The sequence below is a fragment of the Haliaeetus leucocephalus genome, unplaced genomic scaffold (assembly GCF_000737465.1).
Source record: "Haliaeetus leucocephalus isolate CR32 unplaced genomic scaffold, Haliaeetus_leucocephalus-4.0 Scaffold656, whole genome shotgun sequence".
NCBI lineage: Eukaryota > Metazoa > Chordata > Aves > Accipitriformes > Accipitridae > Haliaeetus > Haliaeetus leucocephalus.
Window position 1 is genome coordinate 16,779,205 of NW_010973092.1, and position 16,820 is coordinate 16,796,024.

General features: G+C 36.0%; 1 protein-coding gene across 2 annotated transcripts in view; it reads left to right on the forward strand.

Annotated features, from left to right (window-relative positions):
* The window catches only part of TENM2 (teneurin transmembrane protein 2), a 544,454-nt gene that overhangs the window by 460,949 nt on the left and 66,685 nt on the right, over positions 1-16,820 (forward strand). The window contains exon 13 of one of the 2 annotated variants that reach the window (XM_010579129.1): positions 550-762. In XM_010579129.1, the coding sequence (XP_010577431.1) occupies positions 550-762 (213 nt within the window). Of the gene's footprint in view, positions 1-549; positions 837-16,820 lie in introns of those variants that run through there. The other variant, XM_010579130.1, reaches the window with a different exon arrangement.

Consider the following 16,820-nt stretch of genomic DNA (forward strand, 5'->3'; position numbering starts at 1 on the left):
TTTTGGAGTCAGACACCGGATAACTGACCATGTAATGGGATTCCAAAATCTCTCCCTTGAAAGTGTCTTTTACCCATCACTCCCAGAGTCTAAGTGACCCTGAATTGTCACTATTGCCTGCTGAATGAGTTTTAGGTGAGTTTCAGTCTCATTCTTAGCAAATCAACTTCTGTATCAAAATCACCAGAGGTCCAGGTTTGAGTAAAACAGAGCTACATGCTCCCCTTCTTTGCTGCTGACAGGTGTCGAGGAAGCTACCTCTGAAATTTGTTTGTATCTCAATAGAGAATGCAGCTCTACAGCAGTCTGTCCCGCATAAATTAGCAGATTTTTTTTAAAACAACTTTTTAATATAATTTAGTTTGGCTTTAAGCACAAGTTAAATGCCGGTTTTGATCAGACGATGAACAGGCAAGCTTTTGACAGCATATAGTTTTCAGCAAAAGCACACCTGTTCTGCTCACTTTATCCTTCATGACTAGGTTGCTGCTTCTGCCCCATTGCCGCTGCCATAAGCTAGCTGTAATCTTTCTTCTTTTCTTCTCCTAGAAGTGTGCTCCGTAGACTGCGGCACTCACGGGGTGTGCATTGGCGGAGCATGTCGCTGCGAAGAAGGGTGGACAGGAGTGGCGTGTGACCAGCGTGTGTGTCACCCCCGTTGTACGGAGCACGGAACTTGTAAAGATGGGAAATGTGAATGCAGAGAGGGCTGGAATGGGGAGCACTGCACCATTGGTAGGCAAACGACAGGCACCGAAACAGGCACATATTGCTTTCTTTTCATAAATCGTAGAAACATAGTTACTGTTGTGTATTGTGATAGGCTGTTCCTTTAAGGACCCTAGTGCTTTCAGTATTATCTCTGACTCAAAGTGTGTTGGGCGAAATGCAGATGTGCTCTCGGAATCATTTAAGATAAGTAACAAATTGATTTGTAGAGAAAAAAAACCAAAACAACGAATTCCACAGCAAATGAACATTAGTAAGTAAAGATGTAACAAATGGTCCGTCATGGTATCATCTGAGCCAAGATTTTCAAACTTAACTAAACATTCCTTTGTGTGAATGGCATCTTTTTTAATTTCCTGGTCTGATGCATCAGTGCTCTCCTGCTATTATACATCACATCTGAAACACATCGCCACCATCACCACACAAAGCAGGGGTCAAGTTGTGGAGGAATAAGTGGTCCTGGTGTTACAGAAATAGCTCCCTCGCATTCTCCTGCGTTGTGCTGCGACAGTGGGCATGGTGTTTGCATATAGGCAATCCCAGCATGGGAGGGCCCTGCCGGTAGTGCAGCATGCTGCTGTACCCTTTCCTAATAGCGTGCTGCTCAGTACAGCATTGGCATCACGCAGAGTGCTGTGACTAACACGATTGCAGCTCAGCTGTGATGTGTCAGCCTGGGAAGTTCAAAAAGGTTATACTTACACAAAGCAATGATGTTCTATCCTCTCAATTACCGTGCTTGAACATTTATTCTGAAGAGGAATTAATTGCTCCTAAATAAAGTTCTTTATTTACAAGCAGTCAGGTAGTGCATTTGGATTATTTTGTAAAGTTACTGAAAACAAAGGGAAAAATTCTTATTTTCCCTATGCTGTAATCAAAAATGGGAAGTTCTGAGTGATCACATCTCTTCTGAAAAGTCTGAGCAAAATTGTCTGGAACAAGAGTATCCAACTAATGAGGCAATGTGAGATTCAGACAAGTGTACTTTTCTCCAAAGATTTTTTGGAGGACTGTGAGGTATACCTTAAAAGAAACCTAGTGAGTCCAAATCCAAGGTTATATTGTTTTAATTATCTTAAAGTGGTAAATTTAACAAAGAAAAGGAGTAGATCAATTGAGATTTCTATGGCAATCAGGGACCCTAATGGGACAGTCCTATTACAAGTGAATTGCTATTTCTTTACTTAAAAGTATGGTGAGATTCTTGCATCCCGCAAGCTGGTTTTCTTTTTCATTCCCCTCTGATTTCTTCCTGGATATACAAACCATTTCTGATACACACATGAGTTGGAAACTAAAAGTATACTCTTATTGGAGAGAAGAAAAAAAAAAGAAAAATAAATACATATTTTGGGGGCATATCCTTTGATGTTGTGGTGCTGCATGCTTCCACCACACTATGCTAATATGATTTAAATCAAAGCTTTTATGACTGAACACTTTGTGACCAGCATAGATGCAGAGTGTTTTCTCACAATTGCTTTCTGACTTCCATCCTATCAACATATCTCTGCTAGATTAATCCAGGCATTTTGTTTTCATATTAAATACTTCCCAGATCTTTTCAAAATGCCTAGTATATAAATTTTTTGCATTGAATTGTGTAATAGTTGCTTAATTTAAAAGTTGCTGCTTTGCGCAAAATTTGTTTTGCTTTATAATCTTTTAGTAATATGCGTATGTTTACAGGTAATTAGTGTATTTAAAGTCTTCATTACTGTGCACACAAAAAGCTGCCTTGTACTGATATCTTAAAAGAATTCTGAAAATTACAAGCTAAACTAGTGAACTCTGAAGTGAGATATTTTTAGTCTAATTTTCACAGCTGTGAAATAAATATTTTCCTTATTATTGATGTATATAATCAATTCTTCTTTTCAGAAGAAGGGTGATACTGCTAAAGTGATTAAAATATCCATAAGCTTTTTTTGTTTGGTATGTAATAGAAAGATTTCCTTGAAACTTAATGTGTCTGCCCGTGGCAAAGATAAGACTAGGGCAAAAAATTTAGGTTTGCCCTTCTAGTCATCGTATATTAAATTTGTGCAGTCATAAGTTGCCTGTTGTATGTAGGCAGATATGTATTTTTGTGACAGACCTATATTAGTAAGAATTTTCATATGCTTATATCATGAGGCCTGATTGTGAGGCCATTTACAAAAGCACAAAGCATGATGCCAGAAATGGAATTCAGTTCAGAGGGAAATCAGCTTGATCCCACTGGTTCGTGTTACATGGGGCTGAAACAGAGAGAGAGTTTGGAAGATAAGGATGGTAAAACTAATTTTTGTCAGTATTGGTACAAAAAATGCTAGAAGTTACCACTGGAAAATTTGTCCTTAGTGTGACTTGATACTTTGGAACAAGGATGAGTTCCTCAAGATGTTTTAAACTTTGGTGTGAAGAACTAAAGTGTACTTAAATTTTACAGAAACAATTTTTAATTTAAAGTACTCCCTTTATGGTTTTGCTTTCAACTGAAAGGTTGAAAGACCATTTAATGTCAGAATTACTCACTAAGGAGTGTCCACCTAAAAAGATAATATTCAGGAATGCAAATTTGATGTATTCAAACCTTGATTTTCTAATTTTTTTTTAATTATTTTATTTTATTTTATTTAATGCAAAGCCATTGTTTTAGTCCTGTTTGAAAGGTACCTGGCAAACTGCACAGTCTGTTTGTCCTAAGGCAAAGCCAGGCCAGACTAGAGTAAAATAGCATATGAGCAGAGGTTGAATCTCTCCCTTCCCTCTACATAGTTTGAATTGTTGAATACCCGTGTTAGGTCTTCAGGAGCAATGAATGGCCAGGCTTACCTCACAAGACATTTGAGAATTTCTCCATGTGGACTTCAAGCAGAAAAATATGAATCCCATAGGAGAGTTTATTTACTCTGAATTTCCATTTATTGATACACCTAGTCTGAAGTCAGTAGAAAAACTTGCTTTGATTCCAGTGACTTTAGGCCAAGCTCACTTAGAACAAATCGATCTAATTCGTGAGAAAAGAAATAGGTTCAAAATACACTTTCTTTTATTTGTGTTTCTTTACCAGTTTCATGTGCTAGATTCACATGGCTGTGGAAAAAGAAATCATTATAGCAACCTGCAGGTATCCAAGTTCATTCAGCGTATTTTATTCTATTGAGTATCAAATTAGGCCTTTATAGATATTTGACAGAACGCATACCCTTTGGCATTTTGATGTTGAGTATCTAAGCTCAAAAAAATTAACAAAAATACAGTTTCTCTCTGCATTACCTCCATTTTAAGAAAAGCACTCTGAAAAGTCTCCCAGAATGCCACTATTAGCTCAGTGTTAACAAGCTGTTTGTGCAAAGCAGTTTTTACCGATGTGCAGCAATAGAATTATGTATAGAAATCAGTGAATGCAAAGTCCAGGTTACACAGATTTTGATGAATCTATATCCAATAATAGAAAAATTAAAGGAGCGGTGTCTGGTCTTGCTCAAATGCTGTATGTAGCAAAGCAGAACTCCACATTGGGCACTACATTTCACTTTGTTACTTCAGGTAAGAAGAAAAATTGCTTACTGGAGTGATGATAAAGAAAATTAATCTTTTCCCAGTGCAAAAATAGACCTGTCAGGATATGTTTATTAAGTGATTACTATTCATTGATTGCAATTATGGAGGAAGTTATAACTAAATAATAGAGGGTAATCTAGATGAAAAAAAAATATTGGAAAACTAATAACGAAGTGAAACACTAAGATATAGCAGTTGCTAAATCTTGAACCAATTTCATGCCAGAATTTTAAGATGGAGGATTTAGCTTTTCCTTGAATCATCTGAGTGTTGTTAAAGCATGCTGTTACAAAACAGATCTGTTACTTTCCCTGAAAATAATATTTGGAAGTTTAAAACTGTTGTTTTTAAACTGTTGTGGAGGGTGTTCTCCATATAAACTCTCAGGATAGCATACTAAGGACAGTGTGATATATATGGAGATCTTAAGAAGCAGTCAAAACACCATTTTAAAAGTGTAATTCTGTCTGTAATTCATATCCCTGCAGCATGAAATACAACTGTTATTAAGTCATTGGTAAAAATCTCACTGTGAGACCACTGAAACCAGGATTTAATCCTAAATATTTACAAGTAAAATTTAAAAGTCTGCAAACATATCTTGTAAGGTGAGCTCTCACCAGAAGATGATATATGAGGTTTTCTTTGCGGCCGCCTGTCACATTGCCAAAGCCTTGATTTTATCTGCTCACATTCTACATTAGATGTAGGTTAAGCACTTCTGCTTTCAGACAGAAAGTGGCAAAAGATAGTAGTCAAGGTATTTGATAATATGGATACTCTGCTGCAGATTACGATCAAGACAATTCTTTCGTGTTCCTTTTTTATTATTATTTTTCAATGCAAATGAGCTATACCTGCTTTGACAGCCATAGAAGCTGAACCTCCAACTATCTACCTGCTAGGCTGGAAAAGACCCTTAAGATCATCGAGTCCAACCATTAACCTACACTGCTTCCTGGCCTTGGTACTGCTTTTCGGAATCTAACTCCAGAGGTGGGGATCTGCCACTCTCTTTCCCCCACTGAGTCCTTGGCGTCTGTACTGAAACTGTCAAATGGTAGGACATGTTCTTTAGTAAATAAGGGATTTGGAAATCTGTATTAGGCCTCTGCCTTATCTTCTATGTTTTCAGGGCCTTGAATAAAGAAGAAAGATCTGTAAGAATCAGGTTCCTGTCACCTACATGGTGGGAAATAACCTAAAATTTTCAGATACAGAAAAATGTGCAGGAATAGGGAGGACTCTCTGTGTCCAGGAAGATTAAGATAAGAAGTTTCAGTTACAGTATGGGAGATTTGGGTTAGGTGTTAGGAAAAACCTTGTAACAATAAATGAAAAACTGAAGTAGGTTGTCTAAGCAGGTTGTGGAGTCCTCATCAGTGGAGCTTTTAACAACAGTTTAGACAAATGTCTGTCAGGAATAGCAGAGAGGCAATTCATCCTGCCGTGGGGCAGCAAGCTGACTAGAAAGTCATTGAACCATATGAGCTCTCTTCCAGTCTGATTTTAAATGAGCTCAAAAGGAAGCATTCCTTCTAAGTACTTTATTTTATAATGGCCTATGTTAAGATTTGTACTGTCATCCCCTTTAAGAATCTAATGCTGCTCTTAGAAGTAGAATTGATCATTTATCCAACCAAGGAGACTAATCTGTGTGTTCTGTATTTGCAGAACAATGGGTTGTCAATGTATATATTGAGCCACTCTGAAACATCCAAACAAAGAACAAATATTACACCCAGTAGGTAAATACTTCAAATCCTCTCCCTTTAAAGCACCAAGACTCACCCAACTGAACATTAGATGAATAGTATTCCACATCTGTTTTTACAAAAAAAAAAGAGTTTACTAAAAATTTTTTTTGCCCCCAATTGTTTTGGGATGACCATGCCCTTCCCAGCTTTTAGATAGGTTTATATTTTTTGTCAGCCGGAAGGAATACCACATATAAAGTGTAAAGATTATGATTTTTACCTTATCATGAAGTCAATATTCAATAGAAACATTAATAATGCAGCATTGTGTTATCTTTGGATACAGCAGGATATTTTTGTCCCATGATAATGCTCTTTGTGTCAAAGATTTTTTTTCTTCTACTACTGATTTTTCTTGTTGTAATTACAACGGTAATGATTCAAAGATGAGGCAATTTTCAGGAGAGATGGAAAGTGTGTGGGAGGAGACAGTGGAAAGCCATCATATCTGACAAAGAGCAATTTAGAAGGAGCTAGATATATTAGACTTCTCCGATGCACTCTAACTTAAAATTAATCTGTAACAGTTTATAATCTATCAAGGCATAAAAAAACCTTCTAAGTACTTTATTTTATAATGGCCTATGTTGGCTCTGTAGAGGGAGGAACACATTTTTTCATTTTATTTGAAAAAATGCATAGAATATTTGGGTCATGACCACTTTTCATTACTGATGATACAGAAATATGTTGGGAATATATATGATGGCGTGACCAAAAATGTTAGAGACATTGGCTGTTTCTGTATCTGCAGATTCAGGTTCATCATCTGTATAATACAGTCATCCCATTGTCTTTACACCTGGTGGCACATATCTTGATAAGCACATCTAGGATGCAGTCTTTTAGGTACATGTTGTCAAGCTTTCATTTGGAGTGTGACAGAGTGGTTTCCCCTCCACGCATCTCTTCAGCAAAACAGAAGAGTAGCAGATACCTTATGAAGTAATCTGAAAGATTCTCAATGATTTCTGTCATTCTTTGCCCATAATTTACATTTCCATTTCTGTCATGCAAGCACAGACAGACTCATAAGGTAGCTTTCCTTATAAAGTGATGTTTTGGTCACGTATGTCACATTATATCACGTTACATTTTATAACCAAACACAAGGAAATATACTAGTCAATTAGACAAGTGGTCATCTAGTCCAACATGACCGTGCTTCAGTAAAGATGCAAGCTCCCAATAAATAAGCAATTAGAAATTTCTTCCTGGAAAGATGATGCTTTTTATCTTTTCCAGCTACATCTGCTATTGGGTGTTTTGTTGGTTTTGTAAACATGCCATCTTTTATTTCGCCTCCAAAACTTCTGAATAAAATCTCATGGCTGTAGACTGCCCAGACTACACGCTGTGTAAATAGCTCTTGTTTGGGATTTTTCTTTCTGATTTGTAACTTTCTGAATTACTATCCCAATAACTAAAATATACTTCGCTACTTTTGTGTATCAGGGATGAGTAAACTTCCTAAACAATTTCTGTAGCACTAAGGAATCCAGAACTACCATATGCATCCTCTTACCTTATTGGAACTGAGCAAGATAGCTGATTATATATATTTGGAAGGAAATATTCTGTGTAGAGATCTGTATACAGTGAGAGTGGTTTGACTTTCTGGGAGTTTAGAAACAGAATTCCTTTTCCTCTGCAGAATTTACACGGGGCAGCTGGGGATCTTTTTTGGCTAAAAGGCAAGCTTATTCATGAGGAAGAACTTTCCTGTTTGCATTCTTTGCTGCGGGCTTCCTGTAAATGATTGAAATATGTCACAGCACAGTGTCAGAGCACTTGAGTGGCTTTTTTCTTTCTCTTTATATAGGATATTTGCAGAACATGACCTTACTTCTTCCCTTTCTATCCCCCAAAAATTAATGAGCGTGTTTTCAGCAAAGCTTCCTGCATTTTGTCTGGTACTTCAAAGATGCACCCAGCAGATACTGGTGAATAGTTTCCCAAACTGAAATCACATTTCTTTTTTCTCCTTTTGGAGGGGCTTCTACATGAGTTATATTGATTTTCTGACCAATACTTGAACTCTTGAAAGACCACAAAAAGAGGGGGAGGGCAATCAATCAGGCAGCTGATCTAACTTTTGAAAGGGTAAAGCTGATTTTGCTGTTCATAAGAGTATTCCCTGCATCAGGCAATCTTCTCTTCTTGGGCAGATAATGTTTTCTCTGTTATTTTGTACCCTGTGGTGTCAAGTGCAGCTTCAGCAAGTGAGTGAATTGCATGGTGTTGCTGGATACAAAACAACAAAGACATGGGAATGCTTGTGAGAGGTCAGTGACATAGACTGTATAGAGATAGGAAGGTAGTACCAGATGTTGAGAAACATATATATGTGCATGTATATATGTATATATAATACTTACTAAGAAACAAATACATAAAAAGAGCAGTATCTGCCCATCCTTTTCAGGCCTCCTGTTAGTGTTCTTGTTAAAGATATCTTTTCCTTAATCACTTGCATTCTTGCTCATACATTCTCAAGATATAATTCTTGTATCTTCAACATCAGTTTCACATACTCTTTCATGCTTGAAGATGCAAATAAAGCCAAATGTGTTTTGCCTGACTGCAGCAAACTCTATGGAATAACAATTCAGACACAGGGCTTTACCTTTTCAGCTTCTTGTCAATTTAGTATCAAATTAACAGTAGGATGCATTAGAAGTTAGAGGCTTGTCTTCCTAAGATATTTGATGCTTTTGAAATTCTCTACTTAATATTTTCATAGTTTAATGTTGTATTAAAAATATTAATGTCAGAAAGAAAAAGGAAAAAAAAAAGGTCTCCATAGCATCTCTGAAGTGTCAGTTCAGGATTTTGCTGTGTGATCTATTTAGGGCTTTGGGGGAAAAATGAAACTATTGAAAGCTTTCTCTTTAAACTGTCAGTTATCTCTTATGCAGTAATACTCACCAAGGATGAAATACACACTGATGTTGAATATTGATACATCCTCCTTTCACTAAAAGCCCTTACTTAGACAATTTTTTTAAAAGATCTTAAGGATTGAATATGGGGACTTGTTCAGGGTACCAGTTATGAGGTACCGTGAGCCATTCTTATTGAACAAAGTTTTTACAAAATTTATGTTATTCGGCTCCTTTCTCTTGTTCTTTCTTTCCATCCCTATTCTGACCTGCTTATGAAATGCTTATTAGGATAACCTCGCTTCTGGAGATTATTCCTGTAGGTAGCCTCAGTCTATTTCATTTTTTTATATAGTTTTTCTGTACATATAAAAAGAAGCAAAGTTTTCTATACAACAGAAATCATCATATAATGTAGTATATTTTGTTATGTAAGAACTAAATACAAACTTGAGTGTTCTTGAAGGCGTTCGGGTCTGAGGTTATGGTCCATGTTCATCTCTGTATGTTGAATGTGCAGATAGTTGGAGTAATATTGGGATCGTTATTACCTGATTTATAGCGGCCATGAAAATTGTAACTAAGTGTGTAGATTTCTACAATTTCCAGTACAAACTACTGTAGTGTTTTCAGTGATATAGTATTGATTGACATTTAAGTGTCCATCTCATTCTGTCCGTTGTATTCAAAACACATCCATGCTGGGATAGATAAGAGACAAAGCAATACTGGTGTCTCATTAGGCTAGCAGCAGTTCACAGTCATAGTACTAAAAGCCAAAGGAAAAGTGGGACATGAGAAATTAAGGTTACTGTATTTATCCTCATTCTCTCTTCATTCAGTAACAGAATTAGAGCAGAAAGGATTCATGGTCCAGCTGTTCCTTGAAGATTTTCAAATCTGAGAGCTGACCCTTAGCACCAGGTGCTACACACCTAACTTAAATATTTCACTCCAAACAAGTACCTCTCTTAAACAGTTAAGCAGTTTTCATGGAAAAGTAGTAACTTTTGCTTTCACAAAGACTTCAGTGTGACATGGATCATAATATTACCCCTAATGAAAATTTAGGCAGAGGAGACACAGCTGTCTGCTTATCCATGTAAAGCTTTTCTCCCTCTCATTCTACTAAACTTAAAAGATACTTTTACTCCAGTCTCACTGTAATCTGCCAGTTCTATGGCCCATGACTGATGTCTAACATCTGGGATTTGTTGCCTTTTCTTGTGCTGTCTCACTGGTTATTGGGAGCCATGCAGTGAGTCCCAGATGTTCAAGTGTAAAACAATTTCTGCATTCTCTCAAACATGGTTTGTGTAATGGCACCTAAGACCTACCCAACTCATTTGTATTTTCTCTGTTGTACAATGCCTTTTGAAAGGCTGTGAGTTTCCTGCATTCTGCAAATAGGGAGCCATAATTTTGACAAACTGCCAGTCAGTGTCAGGGTTTAGTGCTTTTTCCTAATCCCATTGTATTTTTAGTTTCTATTCACAGTTTTTAACAGTCCAGCGTGGAGCAGGTTGATCGATGCAGCATCAATAGACTGTGGCCTGCTTTTAAAATTCTGTAAAATAAGATACCATACAAAATAGCTGCAAGGAAAGGTATTTCTTCTTAAATGTTCTGGAGTGATTAGGGTAGACAGAACTACATGAGCTCATAGTTAATCTTTCATATAATTAAAAAGTATATACACTTTTAACATTTTAGTATATTTTTACAGAAACCCATGTAAAGTAAAGATGAATCTCTTCTGTATTCATTCCAGTTAATTGTAAAGTTTCAGATGAAATGTTTTTAGGTAGATGTTGAAAGAGTAAAGTTATTAATGAGTGTGACAAATGAGTAAGATTCATAATGCATCTAGACCACATATGTTTTAATTCGCCTTCAAATAGCCAGTTTTTCAGAGCACCGAACAACTGAGATAAAGAACCACAGTGCATCAAGATGCAGTCCCTGTTCTAAAGAGAAATAGTAGTGATAAGAGCTTTGTTATTTAAGAAATAAATACAATGGTGTAATCATGATTAGACCCCATTCTTTTTAATTAAAAACTAAATCACTTGGTAGTGAAAAATCTTACTAGGTTGTCATTTTAGGCTAGTAAAGATACTAAGAGGACAATTATCCAAAAGAACAAATTAACAAAAGAAAAGATCAGTTTAGAAATAACATGTTTACCTAGAACATTTATTGATCTTCAAAGTAGTACTGCTTCAAATGCTGTGATTTTCCAATTGTTAGGAATCAAGAGGGATTGCTGAGCTTCTTGTGGAACGAGTTTCTCAAGCATAGCACTGCAGTTATTTTTGTAAATTCAGCATGCACAAACATAAAACCGTCCATGTCCCAGAAGACACTGATTCTCCTAAAACCAGAGATACATTAGTACAGATGAGAGAACTGACTTTTTGTTTTAACCACTGGGAATACCAGAGAGTAGAACTCGGTTCCTAATGTAGCATGTTGCCATCCACTTTTCAGCTCATTTTAAATATAAACTGATCTAACTTCTTTGCTTTCCATTTAATAAAGCAAGGCAAAATGTGTATATGCTGGGTTACAGATCACTTCTCTCTGAAATTAGCAGAGGAATTGGCAATATGGCATACAGTTTTACAATGGATGACAGTATGTCCAGAATAAAGCGGTTATAGAAAAAGAAGTTGGGTGTCTCTCTCCCTCTTCCCTATTTTCTTTTATTTTTAAATTGCAGAATCACTTACATTTGAACAAGAAAAGTATTACTGAAAGCAGGAAGCCATGGATGATTATTTACTGATGAAAAGTGAAAGCACAATATGAATTTGTTAAAATGTTAACAGATTCTGATTAATTCTACTCCTTACATTTTTTTTTCCCCCAGAGTAATTTGATAACAGTACAGGAGAAGTAATGACAATGTGCATTTTCTTGTTTCAAAAAAAAAAATTGAAAAGATGTTTTAGACTTAACACAGAAAATCACTGCATAGGAGTTTGTTAGGAATATGAAATGAAGGTTGACATTGCTCACCATGCTGCATTGTTAATAGATAGTTGAATTGCGGGGGGGAGTGCAGAGGGAGGTATAGTGACACCGATTTTTAGATCCAATTCATCTTTTTGTTGGATTCTTTGGAAACTAGGGGTAAAATTGCTTTTTGTTACTGCCTCCCTTGGATCGTTATTAATTGATTCTTTATCATGAAGCCAATCCATATATATCTTCATTGTGTCCTGTGAATGTTTGAACCTTCTTTTTTTTTCCAAAATAAGTCAGAAATATTGATTTAGAATGGAGAAAGCCTTCCATATTTAGAGAACGGGTTATTAGAGTCAAGGTCACTTTGTTTGTGAAGGCTGAGAGGGCAACAGTTGCTTGAAGGAAATATTAGGTGAGTGTTAACACTATAGAAAATGTTACGCTTGTGTAAACAGGTCTGCGCTCATTGTTTCTGCATTGTTCCTCTACAGACATGGTTATGAACCAGAACCCTAAACAATGTATATACTGTGTTACTCTTGCATATGTAGCTAGAAGGCTGAAGGAGAAATGAAAAAAATCTATACAGATGCCTAAGCATTAGCTTGCAGTTGCACCTTTCCTTAATTCAGATCCAGAGGGACCTGTAGAGGTTATCAGTTTTATGATTGTTCATTGGAATCTTTTGTTATATATTCTATAACAACTTTGATTGCTTATATGCTGAAGAAAAAAGTGAATCAAAATTGGTCAGGCCCTCCCTTAATTTCAAACAGTAGTTCATATACTTTATCAAAAGACTTAATTACGTATGAAATATCACTCATATAGCAAACTTTGTGGATACACTGAAGTGTCTCCTGAAATTGTTAATATTTTCATACCACATGAAATTTTATTAAAATAAAATTCAGACGGTGGTTATTAAAACCTAATGATTTCCCCATTCCTTTGATCTTTCAATCTTCCATACATAGAGAATTTGATAAGTAAAGTCTGACTTCTTTGACCAGTATTTGTATTTCTAGTTACCGTGAAATTCCTAAAATGCTTATTACCTAATTTAAAAGTGTTACTGCATGGAAAGTTTAAGTATGAGATGCTTTGTAAAGGGAAATATTTATTCAGCAGAATTGGGGTAATTTAACATATTTGCCTTCCATTTAAGACTGTATCTATTTATTCAACCTTTATAGTTACAGTTTCCCCTACTATACTAAGGATTTTTGTCGGCATTTCTGAGATAAAACACTGTATTTTTAAAAATTTCTAGCAAGTTGTATATAATGTATCTGATTTCTTAAGGTGAATGTTCCTGTTGATATTAAATGGGAGCTTTCTTAAAAGTTATTTGCAGAATATGGCCCTGGATCTTAATTTTTTTTTTTCCTGTATTTTATTGCTTGAGATAAAGATGTCATAAAATATGAAGAGAAGTGTCATTCAAATGTGAACAAATGACAGTGAAGTGAAAAGGAAGATGTCTGTTCTTTTCAGCATTGCTTCTACTATTTTGTCCTATGACTAAAAATTACAGGTTTATTAAAGATAAACTTTCACAGGGCTACTTCTACTGATCCCTTACTTGAATTAGGTAACTTCATTCCGGCTTAGGAAATAATTAAAATTAGTAAGTTGTTTCATTCAGCATGAGAAGCAGATATGTGTGCTGGAAAATGCACTTAAAGGCCTTCAGTTTACTGATTTGTACCTGGAGGAGAAAGGTGGTGTCATTAAACTGCAGGGTAGTTTTTCCAGTGAGTGATACCCAGTTAAAAAGAATTTTTGCAAAAACTTCCTAACCACTTACAGAAGTTATTACAGTAAATTGGATATACACTATGCCTGATTAAACGTATTCCCACATAAGTATTCACTCTGAAACCTAAAGCTGTTCCAAAGTTCACTTTGCTTGATTAAGAGCCGTGGAGATCTCATAAACTCAATAGAGTTAAACTGCATCAATCCTCAGGTGAGAGACCTTCAACTAACATTTTGATGTTGCAAGGGGTTCTTTTGTTAGCTATCACGGAATATAGAGTGGAGTATTATGGAAGTCGTTGGCAGTTTGAGTTAGGGCAGTACTTCTCACTTTCTGCTCTGAACTGATGAAATATTGCTATGCAGTGGGAAAAGGCTGCTATCTACTGCTTGGTTTCACAGCTTTGAACAAATCGTTATTGTCTAAAGGAAAGCCTAATTAATATGTGTTTCTAACATGTTCCTTAGAATGTGGTAACAGTTCAACTACGTATAAGAAATGAAAAATGATACTACACCACATTGAAATTATAGGAAACAGGCAGAGTACGGTAGCCTAAGTTGGAGTTCTGTTGGAACACTGACGGTAAATAATGCTAGTCTTCAGAGCAATCTCACATTCTGGTAATTTTCCCTTGAATTTTTCTACGATAATTAATAACCTGGATAGAAAACAGAAAAGTCAAATTTCTTTGACATCTGTTTGGTATGTTTAGAGATACTATTAGCTACTCATGCTGTATTTTCAGTGTTGCAAAGAAAGAGCAAATTGCACAAAACTGTAGCAAATTCTCCTCTAAATGTTCCATACACAGATCTTAGGGTTTTTTCTTTCTTTTTGTTTTTTTTGTTTTGTTATTGGAAATTCCTTTTGACTGGTCTTTGTTTCTAATAATTTTAAGTCTGCTTTTCCCTGTTTTGTTTTTTTTTTAAACTAAAGCAAATATCATGACAATACATAGTTGTGCAACTTTTCGCCTGACATAAATCAGGGAATAAAGGGTATTATCCAATGTATTGACCATACAGTCCTATTGCAGCCGAGGTGGAGCGATCTCTAGATTTCTTGGCTGCCTCTCCAACTCACTTAGATATTGTGTTTCTCTTCCCAAGAGAAGTGCTCCTAGCAAACAGTCCCATTATAACTAATAATGTCTTGCTTGTCCCAGCATGGCTTAAAAACTGTCAAATACAGATGCAAGGCAACCAAGTTAAAAGCCTAGTTGGTGCTTCTGAAGGCTTCATCAGGGAAATGGAAAAGAAGTACTCTGTCTATAAGAAGAAAGACTTAAGTATTTGTTCCAGAGACTTCAGGCCACTTCTAGTGAGGCTAGGGGAGGAGCAGAGCTATCAGTTGCCTGATAGTAAATATTTTTAATGTAAGGGAAGCAGAGCTTAAAGAGTCCTTCCTCTTTCAAGTTTCTTCCAAGTGCAGATTAAATACTCTTGGCTTTGTCAGGGATGAAATGGTGAAGATGACCTCCTTAGTAGATCAAAATCAGTTTCCCAGATTTATTTAGTATTTAAATATCAAGGCAACTGGCTGCACTTGAAGAATTCTGAAGTTTTCTCCTTCGCCACTTAGGCAGATAAAGAAGGAACAAACAGAGAGCTATCCTATGCTTTGTCTGTGCATGCAGGATTAAAAACTGTTTATTTGTGAAAACAATATTTTTATTTCTGTAGCTTTTATTAGTTATTTGTGCAGTTGGTAGATATAAAAATTGGAAAATTGCATGACATTCATGAGGCTTATGTATACCGAAAAGGGATGCAGAATGGATGCCTAGCACTTTAGAATTAAAGGCATGTTTATAAAATATATCTTATGTAGTGAAATATTCATCTTCTATTCTACATCTGCCAAACAGCTCAGCATACACAAATACTCACATAACTCAGAATGCATTGTTTATGTATTTTAATTTGTTTTACATATTTTGCCTATGTGGCAGAATACTGCTCCTATGTCGTGGGCATTATTTCATCCTTTACATTTGTACATATTTAAACTCCATAAATTCTAGCTTTAACAAACACATGAGATATATGTATTTTAATATTCAAATATCAATTTTTTTTGTCACTTCTGATCATATTTTACTGTCATGAAGATTTAGGATTACTGCAAGCCAGAAGGGGTACAAGAAGCATTTAGTGTATGTTATCCAGGCTTTTTTCATTCCAAACTGTCCCACAATGGTTCTTAAAAGCTTCTTTTTTTTCTTCAGTGCTTTCTTTTGATTTTCCTTTGGGACAGCTGAAATGTTTGGACTCTGTAGTCTGTAACCATACAGTCTGCAACCATTTATTGGAATCCATGTATTTAATACTTTAAGAAGACCAGCTGCAAAATATTATACCTGTCCATATAGTACTTTTCATCCTGAAGGGATTCCAAAGTTCTGTACCAAATTTAAGGGATAGATGCTTGTAGAGCATACTAATCTGTTACACAGTAATGGAGGAAAATGTGTACTTATGTTAAGGCTCATATTTATTCTTCTGCTAGAGATAACCCTGCACACTTATACAGGATCTGCATTTGCATACCTGAAAGTTAATTGCTAAATTATAAATTCTGTGCAGGCATTAATATCTGATGAATAGCAAGTAATTATATTTTAATAATGCCTGAGAAAACTGGGATTCCCTGCTCTGAGAATTATGAATTATAAAGCTCTAAAACTGGAGGGATCATAGATAATTCAGTTTGGAAGGAATGTCAGGAGGTCATCTAGTCCAACCTCTTCCTCAAAGCAGGGTTAGATATGGGGTCAGATATTAGACTCAGGCCCATAGTTTTTAAGGCAGACTTCCTACAGCCCTCTTTATTGTACATTGGATAGGCTGTTACTCACCACTCAGTGCCCTAGCTAAGCATCTTCTATAGCCTATTGAGCAACGTAAGTAGTATATAATATCTGCTTGTTCTCACTACAGTGCCCTGCTTGTGTATGCATGTGTGTGTGCACACATCCCGTTCCCTCCCGTCCCTGCATTCAAACAGGGTTAGAAATACTGGTGCCAACTACTGTTAAGTAGTACTGGCATAAGGGAACCAGTTCTGTTTGGTCGCTGTAAATGCTGGCTTAGCTTACTAGAGCAGTTTGGTTGACTTAAACTCCTCTGCTCTGTAAAGCTATTTGTATATTAAAGGAGTTAT